Source organism: Conger conger, chromosome 12 (assembly GCF_963514075.1).
Source record: "Conger conger chromosome 12, fConCon1.1, whole genome shotgun sequence".
Lineage (NCBI taxonomy): Eukaryota > Metazoa > Chordata > Actinopteri > Anguilliformes > Congridae > Conger > Conger conger.
In genome coordinates, this window is record NC_083771.1 from 31,423,620 (window position 1) to 31,435,642 (window position 12,023).

The 12,023-nt window shown below is 40.2% G+C and overlaps 1 protein-coding gene across 1 annotated transcript; it reads right to left on the reverse strand.

The window, feature by feature from the left end:
- Positions 1-4,068: 4,068 nt before the first annotated feature.
- Positions 4,069-5,568, reverse strand: cldn5b (claudin 5b). The gene has a single exon (XM_061262711.1). The coding sequence runs from the start codon at positions 5,384-5,386 to the stop codon at positions 4,739-4,741; it is 648 nt and encodes a 215-aa protein (XP_061118695.1). The 5' UTR covers positions 5,387-5,568; the 3' UTR covers positions 4,069-4,738.
- Between the last annotated feature and the right edge of the window lie 6,455 nt (positions 5,569-12,023).

The window sequence follows — 12,023 nt, forward strand, 5'->3', positions numbered from 1 at the left end:
TAGCACTTAGCATCTGTTGCCGTACACTCAAACGGATTCAGCACAGGGGTGAAGCTTTAAGTAAGATGCCAGCTGGTCGATACATTCGCCATGCTCCAGAACCGTCTGCGTCCGATCTTGGAGGAGGCAGAGCGCCTGATAACCCTGGGATTTGATAGTAAAGGCACAAACACTCAAAACTACATCAACAAGCAAAGTATTTAACGACCAAATTCAGTAAACTGTGGAATTATTTTAAAATGTCTTGACCCAGGCCTGAACTTGACCCAGGCCTGAACTTGCATAGAGCTATTAATCAAAAGTGCTTGCAACTGCACAAACACTGCATGCAGGAAGTTTCAGCCAGATGGTGTTAACTGCAACCTTAAAAAATGTCGAAAATCTTGTCTTGAAGTCACAAGAAAATACTGTGGCTTCTTGGAATTAAGGATAAGGATGCCTTCTGATTGGAGGAGAAGCAGATGTTCTCAGTCCATCACAGACACCGACCAATCAGCATAGGATCATGAGGGAATAAAGAGTGGTTTGAAGTTGGAAGAAGTGTGCGCACTCCTGGATGTCAGCTGAGCAAATTGGTTGAGAGTCTGCTCAGTTGTTATCTGTATTCCTTGCTTACTAAGTTGTCTCATTAAATAGTTTATCATTGAATTTGGTCTCAAGTGTCCTGTCTTCATCCCCACCTAAACGAACACGCGGAAGAGGAAAATAAATTCCCCAACAGTAAACCCAGTTCCCAACACTGACTGCAAGCAGATAGTACACGTACCAAACTGTGCCACTCACGTTATAATAATATTTAGAATCTTTTCCTGTGTTGTTCACACGCCCATCCTGAGTGGTGCCACCCTGTTAAGCGACTGTTAAGGTCTCACTATCCATTTCTCATGACCCCTCTGTGCTCCTCATGCATGTCTGTTCTGTTTTACTGGTTGTGTGTTTGCGCAGTTTCCCTAGACCCACAAAATCCTCATCTCCTGTTTCTTGCATCCTCTCCGCTTCTTAACGACAGGAAGATTCCAGTTGGTAACACGAGTTCAACGAGTACAGAATGTCTCTTTTCCACAATAGTGTGGCCTATACTGTAGTCATGCCTTGAACAGATTTTCAGATGACATAAGGGCTTCAAATTTCTATATACTGCATATTTAAAATGTAGACTTTAAAATGTTTCAGTCATGTACAAATTCTCTTGTCATTTGCATATATGTTTTGTTAAAGTGTAGTGAAAAATGCATGTGTCATACCTCTGCATTACTCTCCAGAACCACTACCATATAAAGCCAGTCATGCCACCCTCGATTTATTAAAACTACAAAGTGTACAAAGAGTACAAAGTGTCATTGTCTTAATGATGTTTTTTTTGTTGGTAATTTCTCAACCCCATAACAGTTTTCTTGACTTTCATTGGCACAATTCTGGTCCTCATGTTGACCAATGCCAATAACAGTCTCCAAAGGTAATTAAAAGTCTAAAATCAAGATGCTTATGCCTGCCCCAAGGCAGCGCGTGAACACAACTGACTACAACGCCTGAGAAGCTGTTTGCACCAAATATTACACACTCAGTAAGTCTGAGATAATTCCTTATGACCCAACAAACGGGTCTTTAATTGTATGATACTGCATTTTGTTTTAGATTTAGATTTATTTCAGATTTTTCCCTTTTTCTCCCAATTTGGTAGCCAATTATACCCCATCTAATCCAATTAGTGTTAGCTGGGGGATACACCGCCCAAACCCCGTCCCTCGGCGGCCCGAAGGAGAGCAACACGCCTTCTTCAAGCCGTCTCGTCTCATGCCCATGACTGTGATTCCGAGGAGCCCGGGGTGCTGTTGTGCGCAGTGATCCGCTAACCCTGCCAAGTCCCTCCCTCTGGAGCAGTGAGCCAATTATGCCACTCCATGAGAGCCGGCCAGACTTGAGGATACTGTATTTTTAGTTACTCTATTTGGACACATTGTAACTGCACATGAGTGAACGATCACATGGCCTACAGAATTCAGCAAGGGCAATTCCTTTGTTTTCACTATACACTGAAGATAATTGAATTTGAGGTAAAAAGATGAATTTCAGCTTTTATTTATTGGTCTTTTTTTTAATCTAGATTTTTTAAACAACTTAGAACACATCACCTTTTATATCAGACCACCCAATTTTTAGGTGAGCAAAAGTATTGGAACATGTGACTGACAGGTGTTTCTTGGTGCCCAGATGTAAGATTGGTTAAACATAAAAATAAATAGTTCTGAATGTCTACTCTTGGTTTTAGCTTTGGGTTTTGCCTGTGAAGACTGCATTTGTGTTAGAAAAGCTAAACCAGCATGAAGACCAGGGAGCTGTCTTTGGGAGAAAACAAGCGATTTTCATGCTTAGAAAACAGCCAAAATTGCTATTGGGATTAGGCGTTTGGTTTTAGCCATTGCACAAGCCTTGGGGATAGCTTGTGTAACAATGTGGAATGTCCTGAAAAAGAAAGAAACCGCTGGCGTACTGAACAACAGACACGAAACAGGTCAACCAAAGGAAACAATAGCAGTTGATGACAGAAACATTGTGAGAAAAAACCCCACAAAAATATCAGTCTGTGACATCACAAACAATCTCCACAGGGCAGGGGTGAAGGTATCTCAATCAACCTTCGAAGAAGAGCAGCAATATAAAGGGTGTACCACAAGATGAAAACCACTCGTCAGTAGTAAGAATCGGAAGGCGAGATTACAATCTGCAAAGAAGTACAGAGATGAGCCACAGATAATTTTTCTCACCTAAAAATGGGGTGGTCTGATACCAAAGGTGCTATGTTCTAAGTAGTTTAACACATCTAGGTGTAAATACCAGGAAATAAAAGCTGAAATTCTGAACTCTTGTCTCATGCTCATCTTTTTATCTCAACCCCAATGTAATCAGTGTATTGCAAAAACAAAGGAATTGGCCTTGCCTTTCCAATACTTTTGGAGGGGACTGTTCGTGACTGTACTGACAGGAAATCGGCTGCCTAGCTGATAAGGCTCCATGTTTATTTCCACATTCAGCAAAATGTGCTGAATTCCCCATTAATGAAAGGGGAAGCTCGATTAGTTGACCATCTTCATTAGCATGGAACCAGACTTCTTGGAACAGGAGCAAAAGTTCATGAAAATTTGGGCAGATAATCAAGAATAGGTCAGTTTTGCTGACACGCTGTGTTCTTGTTTTCAGATCCCTTTATCAGATAGTTCAATGACCAGATGACTGGCTGCTGAACCAGCCCTGGCTGCAGGAATTCAGTTACTTTTTTTCTTTTTGAAATTCAACATTCAACAATTAAGCTGTTCCTAGTTTGCAAATAGAGGCTGGGTTTCAATCACAAATTGTCCTGAAATTTGACCACCAAACAAACGGAACATTTTGAATTAGTTTGTGTGCCTAAACTTACCAAACTGTGAAAAAGTATAATTATTCCTTGTAATCATTTCCCAATTTTTTGGAGAAATTGATTGAATCCCAACTATAGACAAGTTTATCCCTGCATACACCTAATTAATCTGTCCTGTAAGTGTGTGGGATTGTTCGTTCCATATTTTGTGAAGGAGGCAGCATACCTCCTGCAGAGGAATTCATTCTGGGACTGGAGACGGGCTTCTCCATGATCCACCTAGCTGGCCTCTCTTACCTCCGAGGAAACCATCTTATGAAGGAAATGTGGGCTGCATCCAGAGGTAGAGGTCTGCTGATCTGGCACTTGACAGAATTATGAACTTGGGAAATGTCCCCCAACCCCCCTTTACCAGAGATGGTGCGAGGTCATTGTGTTAACAAAGCCAATCCTGAAGTCATATCCCACATCTGGCTGTGAGGAGTGTTTATGAAAAGGTGCAACCCCCCACCCCCACAGTTCCTTCCGTCTTCCTAGTGTGTCTAATTACTCCTTTGTTTTGTGATAAAGCTCTTAGTAATCCTGCACCTGACCTGCTGCTGCTGTGCGTGAGATGCCACCCCCCCTCCCCCCCTTGTAATATTTTTGTCTGGTCGTTCTATCTCTGACCAAAAGGGTGTATGAAAAAGATGTAGTCACCCAACAACACAACATATTTAAAATAACTGTTTATTCACGTATTGTATTTAATGAGACTACAAAGTATGTAACCCGATGCAGTTCTACCGTGGAGAGATATACACGTTGTCAGGTTATAAATACGACAGCATCCTGCTATTTCACTGTACACATGTACACAGATTCTTCCTATTAGCCACTTTTAAAGTTTGATAACATGCAGACCATATTTGCCACGATACAGTGTCGGTAAATACGGTAATTTGCGTTCATTATAGACATAACATGTCACTCCAAAATACAATGACAGGAGAAAGGAACATCGATGCACTAGTGAGTCTACTATAACGTATACATTGTATAGGCAATTCTTTGTAGACTAAAGTATCAAAGCAAAACAGCCTACACAGAGAGAAACTAAATCAAACTGATGTACAGAGAACTTTTCCCCGGTGGCATTTTAAAGGTTTAAGGTTTAAGATGAATGCAAATAATAATTACAGATAATAAGAAATACAATGCAAGTATCTACTGTTCTACTGAACATCTGTTTTTAACAGTTCTGGCTATCATCTGTTGATTTGTCATCAATGTTTTTTTTTCAAGTCCAGTGGGCCTACCCGTTCAAATTATTATTGGGGGCAGAGGGTACTTCGTTGCATTGGGAAAAAGCAACATATTTATCCACAAAAAGAAAATGCTGAGCTAGACATAGTTGTTTTTACCAAAGTCCCCATTTTGCGAGGTCATTTTCGTTGAGGCGTATTTAACTGGGTAAGAAAAGCTAGGAGTCGCCAGGCATGGGAGGAAAAACATTGAGCCGCCAAGCAACAGGAGTGCTGCAGCTGCCCATCCAATGTAAATTGCGGCTCCAATCTCGCGTTTCTTCGTTGATGGGACTTCCGAGTTGTAGAAATCTGCTATTATATTATTCGCCATCCAACACAGAGGTACCAGGACGAACAACCCGCTGATAATGAAAATTGCACCGCCGACTTTAACCAGATTGGCTTTCACTGTCTGCGTCGTGAAGCAGTTGGTGCATTGCGCACCGGCAATAGCCACAAACATTCCGATTATGCCCATGACCGAGGAGATGACCGTTAAAGCACGTGCGATCTGAAGGTCTTTGCCGAGCGACAACAGGGAGTCGTGCACCTTGCACTGCAACTGTCCCGTGCTCTGTATCACACACGACATCCACAACCCGTCGTTTATGGTTTGAGAGGTCACAATGTTGCCCGCAATATAAGCGGACACTTTCCACGAGGGCAGTCCACACGCCACCATCACCAGGAGCGTGCCGCATAGGCATAATCCCAAATTCACTAATTCCAAACAAGTTGAAACCATCTTGACGATTTTCGTTGACTATACTTTCTGATGCGTCTGGTCTGGTAGTTTTTTCTTTTCTTTTTTCTTGCTGGAAACGATGGACTTTCTATTGGCCAAAAATGTTTTGCGCTCTTCTCTCTGTTTTTATCTGCGTCCTTGGCCAGTTTAATGAGGCAGAGTTAAAGCGGGACTGTAATATAGAGGATGCTCAACTCCGTAATTGTTAAACCAAGGGGAAATCTTTTGTCCAATAAGATCCCACAGCATCCCTCTCAGCCAATGAAAAGTCAAGGAAGTTGGAGAAAAACAAATGAAAGCATACTCAAGTGTGCAGTTATTTTTTCTGGTGGGCACGCAGGACAGCTCCAGGAAAGATCACAAATTTACCCATAGCACAGACTTCCTATTCAAAATAAATACATACACATACATGCATGGTAGTTTAAGTTGTCGCAGATGTGAACATAGCTCATTTTCTATGTAGGCTATAAAAGCTACACTAACAGATTTCGTTTCTGTTTGACATAAACAGCATAGCTTTCGCCACTGTAGGTTATTCACGACATAGACCGATAAATTATTTTTGAAAGCATCGACTGGTTGTTTTTAACAGCAACTCAGCAATTCTCGAAGAAATACGTATTAGAAAGGCACCCTAGAACGCAATTAAAAAATAAAAAATAAACTTCTAAACTATGTTTGAACAGCATGCTGATTCATTTTCCCTACATCGCTCTGCACTCATAGGCGCATCACGACAGTGTCCCACATGAGCAGACTCAGATGGGTGAAGTTTCCCATAATTACTGAAATTCATAATTGTATTTCATAACTCTTACTTAATTTCCTGTCACGTATCAAGCATTGCAAAAAAAAATAATAATAAAAGAAGAAGAGAAAAGTGGGGCGGTGGAGTTGGGGAAACCATTATGGAAGCAGCTAATAATCAAAACATGTTAGTAATGACATGCTAGTAATGACAAGCATATTCAGTATAGTACAAACAGCAGAGATTTGGGGAGAATTGACTGGGAGACAATTTGGACATAATAATGCCAGCAATGTAGTAAAAACAACCTTGGATTCCAGAAGTGGTCTGTGGATCAGTGAATAAGTTGTGAGACTGTCCATCATTGGTTGATGGCTGAACATAACATGGTGAAGCAGGGGTGACGCCCAACCTGTCGTTTGTGTTCTCGCTGTGTCCTCTGGGAACAGCTGGTCCCCATGTGGTTCCATTCTCATGGTTCTAGAACAATTGGGGAAAGGAGGAAGTCAGCTCATCAGTGTGAGAGAATGACTGAGAGAGAGAGAGAGAGAGAGAGAGAGAGAGAGAGAAGAGAGAGAGAGAGAGAGAGAGAGAGAGAGAGAGAGAGAGAGAGAGATTAGAAAGAGTGGGAAAGAGGTTAGAAAACATACAAAAATACTTTGGTCGCAAAAGTTATTTTATGATGTTTATGTTGCATTTATCAATTCATTCATTTATTTCATGTTGATATCCATTTATATGTTATTGACAGAAGTTACCTACATTCCCAGAAAAAGAGGCGATTTTATAAACTGCATTAACCTCAAGAAGCACTTGCTGTGCTTGGAAGGAGTAATATCATGAAACATTTTTGTCTGTAAATTATTTTTCAAAAAATAATTTGTTTTGGTAGAAGATGTGTTTTCTGAGTAGGCAGCAGATTGTATTTCACGAGTAAATTGCACGTCTAAATAATTCTCCTTTCTTTCTTTTAACTCAGCTTCTGGGAAAGGTCTGTCATGTAGCCAAGTGTTTTGTCAAGCATGCCTAACAGCCAGACAATGTATGACTACCATCACCAAAATACCGGTATCTCAGATATAAAATGCTGCTGAAGCCAAGTGCTGCAGTGAGGCATCCAAAACCTTTATCAGAGCAACTAGATAATTAATGCGTTGTTTGATAAGCCTCCAACAGTTCCCATAATTCCACCTCTGATATGTAAGAATAATACTCCTCCACCCAAGGGCTGAGGCTGGAACACAGATGCATAGCTGTGGAGACTCATGTATGGAGCCACAGAAGCCTGCTTTAGTTGGCATGATGAGTGTTTCTATAAGGCCAGCCTGTGCATCAGTTACATGGACAATAGCCCTGTGCCTCCTGATAACATATGCCTTGCATTACATAATAATAATAATAATAATAATAATAATAATAATAATAATACATTTTATTTATATAGCACCTTCACGCACAGAGCACAAAGTGCTCTACAGAAGAGATAAATAACAAACAGCAAATACAATAATGATATACATAATGGCAATAATAAAAGGAGAAGAAAGAATAAAATAAAACAAGAAGAAAACCGTAAAAGTAAGATTCAATAAAAAAATAAAGGAAATGATAAAATGGGAGCATGAACAACAGAGAATGAAAAAGGGAAAAGGCACAGTTATCACAGAAAGCGGTTTTATAAAGATAGGTTTTAGGTTTTAAAAGCAGATACCGTATCAGTAGACCTGATATTATATAGAAAGCTGTTCCAGAACCTTGTGACCATTGCAGCAGAAGTTCAGTCATCTCTTGACTTTAGTCTACACTCTGGAACAGCCAAAAGTCCAAGTCTTTAACCTCCAAAGCCAATGTCTTTGTATAATTTGCCTTTACTGAATGGCTGGGGGTCGACTGCAAAGCAATGATAAGAAATATTACGCTGATCGATAATAATATGTCCTAAGGGTAGCATATATAAGGAGAACAATCCTGGTCCAAGAATTGAGCCTTGACGTATAACGCAAGTGATTGCTGAGGTTGATCTAAAGTCACTAATTCACACAAAGAAATAGCCTATTTGATAAATTGCAGTCTGTTATTGGCATTATAGGCTACAGCAGCTGAAGACCATGCTGGGTTCTATGAGTGTCTGCTAAGAACAGGACGATGAGGCTACATTGGGCAAAACTGGGCTTCCCATTTTCAAATGGATACTTCCAGCAGGATATTGTGACACATCATCTTCAGCTTGTTCCATGAACATGACAGTGTCTTCTGTTTACTCCAATAGCCTGCACCGTCCCCAGATCTCAGCCAAACAGAGCGGGCATATGCAGAGGATGCCCAACCACCTGCCCCCTTTCCCCCCCAAGTGGCCAATATTTGCCATATATTTGTCTTCTTATTGTTGCTGTCATTGATTTTTATTATCATTTTCATTACATTTATTATGTACTATTTTTTGTAAAATGGTTTTCTATGATGGTGTGTTCTTTTCACACTTTCACAGCGGATCTTGTCATGGCTACACCGGGGTTTGAACCACCAACCTTATGGGGTCCGGTTATGTACCTTAACCACTATGTTACTGACTGCCCCTGCCCTATGACTTTGGGATGAGGTGGAATGGAAGGTTTGTAGCATGAATGTGTGCCTGGAAAATTCAGCAATCAGATTGGAATCGCACCTAACAAACACATTTAATTACAGTTGTATAGCATCGGACATTTATTTCCTAAAGGACTTAGTTAACTTTTGTTGTTTGATGTTTTTTTGACTGATTGTGCCATTTCTGCACTCCTTTGTGTGTCACATTCACCCTGGTGTTTAGTCTCAGTGCAATGCCACTGTAATATTCATATTAATTTATATACAGTAGTGTGCAGTGATGATTATACACCACCACGTTTGTCTAAAAGGGGTCCTAATATATTACTTCTTTAAATGTAGGTGAAAATGTATTGAATAATACTATTGTGGGCAATGAGAACAAAAAAATAATTCCCACAGTTACATTGGGGTAAACGTATGGCTAATAAACAGAAACACTGAAAGACTTCATATTTTTTTTCTTTTCATAGCAAAAAGTAAAGGCTCATTCCATGATTGTTGATGCTAAACAATTTGTTTAAACTGGTTTGAAGTGATATTATTCTGCAAAATTACTTATGATGGTCAGTTGTTCCAGTATTTAAGGAAACATGAACTTTGAACAGTGTCACAGTGTTAAACATGATGGCACAACGGAAGGAGCAATTGAGCAAATCTGGGATTTGCTGGACACCAAGACAAATAAATCTGTTGTAACATGGAAAAAATCTCCTTGGAATGAACTTCAAACCATATGGAATGGTTTAACGAGTGAAGAAATAGAAAAAATATGTGATGCAAAGGGTGGCCACACTAGATATTGACTTTTTTCTCCAAAGAGAAAAAAAAGACAATTATTTTTGTTTTCACAATATATTGTTATCGGCTTACTTATTTTCATCTGTATGAACCGATATTACATGAAATAAATACTTGAATAGCTCTTGGTTTCTGATTTATCTTCATTGTGTTAAGTGTATAATCATGCTGCACACTACTGTATACACCTGTATATTTATATTTATATTAATATATATATTTTTTGCACTTAATGTAACGGCTGGGAACGGTTTCGTTAAGGGTTTAAAATTTGATGCAGGATGCAGGATGTAACTGAAAATGTACATCTGCTAATTCTAATTTCCAGGCTGTGATGGCAACTGAACTTTTGCAACATTATGCATTCAGTCTAATGCTGAAATCAGTTCAGCGTGTTTTGCAGGCAAAACACCACAGCTGCTGTTTTCGTTTAGGTTTCATGGTAGAATTGCTGATGTTTTGCTCCTGTATCCTTCCTGTTTTCTTTCCTGCCATAAAGGGTGTAAACTGCTGCTCATGCCTCTAATTTTGTCAACATTCATTCCTGCAGGTAATATTTTCCTAGAGCTAAAGCACTCAATCTAATAATCTCACAGCCCTATCAAGCTCCCAAATCAGATCACCCCCATACAATATAATCTTGTGGAGACAGGCAGGCTAGGGGTTACCAGTTCACCTCCTGGGAGTATTGGTAAAATAAACTTGTCAAGCAAAGCAACTTAATTTACTGCTTTGTGTTTTAATTCAGAATAACAGTGTAATAGCTTTGTGGTGATTGAAGACAAAAAAGGATGAAAAATGGTTCTCTGGCAATCAGACTCCAACTATTTGATTAGAGACGTGCGTTTTCAACACTGTACTCTAAAAACAGCAATCCCTAAAAGCAAAGGGGAAACTTTGTTTTCTAAACAGGAAATTCACATTTTCTCCCCACAGGAAATGAATACCCAGAATCCCTGTGAGTCAGACAACAGCCCAGATATCAGGAGAAGGATATTCCTCTGTCTTCTCCGCCGGGTGGGAACGAGATGGTGGGCGAGTTCCTTTTCCTTTCCACAACCGCAAACGGAACCAAATCCAGGCCAAACTGTTTTCTTTAAATGCACTGCTCTCTGCAGAATGTGTGTGTGTGTTTGGGCAGAGGACACGACACGGCGAAATGCTCAGTGTTTACTCTAAACTGCGTTGACGTGAGTGAAAACAGATTACACAGAGTACACTCTAATAGAATAAAATATACTCGGAGAGCTAATTTCATGCTGATCATAAATACATTCTGTATATGTTGCTCATCACTGGGGAGAGATACAGCCAGCTGATATCAGCTAGAGTCGAAAGTGACTGTAAGCTGTGGATTGTTTATTGCAATTACACATACCCGCTATTATATCAGAATATGCAATGAAAAATCACATTAATAAGAGAGGTTACTTTCATAACAGTTAAATGTGCAAACAAATTCCATAAATCCCTCTGTGGCTTTACCAATTGTTACTTGTACAGCTAAATCTGATTTCTATGTTTAGCACAATGAACCCTGGGAAGGAAAAGCAAGAATGCGTTCATGCATGCTAGAAATACACCAGAAGTACACATTTGGGGACCTTAAGTAAGTGCTCGCTGCCTGCATAGCAGCAGTTCCCAATACTCTAATGAACAGTATGGTGGCCTTACTTGTCATGTATCATAAGCAGAACAGAATGATACACAACAGAACATAGTCATGGCCTTATATAAGGTCTCTAACAGCAGGCCACAGGCCTCTTCTATGTCCGGTCCATTTCCCAGGCATAGTGTACGATTATGAAAAGACCCTTACTAAGGTGTAGTGTGCTTTAATGTGAGCACGTGACCCCAGGCATGAGCCCCCTTTCCCTCCTGGTGGTCCAGGCAGGGCATTGTGTTCATGCTTCTACTTCCTGTTCCTGTTGGCCCGGAAACCATCTGTTCATCCCTCAGACCCCACAGGCTGAAGTTCCTGAACTTCCTCCTGCACCTCATGAGTCATGACCTGCCAATGGAACTCCTCAAAAACCCTTTACCTCTTCACATCCCGTAATCCATAATCACTCGTTTTCTTTCTGAAAGCTCTTCCCTATCTTTGCTCATCCCTATATTAGTGTGATTTGGCAGTGTAGTTTGTTTTGTTCCAGGGAGGGGAAATGGTTTGCGATAATAATTATCCTACCAAATTGCTCAATTAGCCAGTGGGAAGTTAGAGGCATTTTAAGAGATAGAACGATAGTGGGGCTGCAGATTCCAGTAAGCTCTTGGCCGTACTGTAATTCACTAACCTACTTTTCTGGATAAAGCTCCTGGTGACTAAGGCAACAGAGCATGTTTAGTCTCTCAGTAATATCTCTATATTTTCATTTTTGACCTGTCATTCAACACTTACTCTCTTTAACAAAGCATGCTTAAAAATGAGTCAGATCCCACTTTTGCAGGATATGATTGTGAAATGAGTAATAACGAGTAATATTGTGTTTAAATGTGACA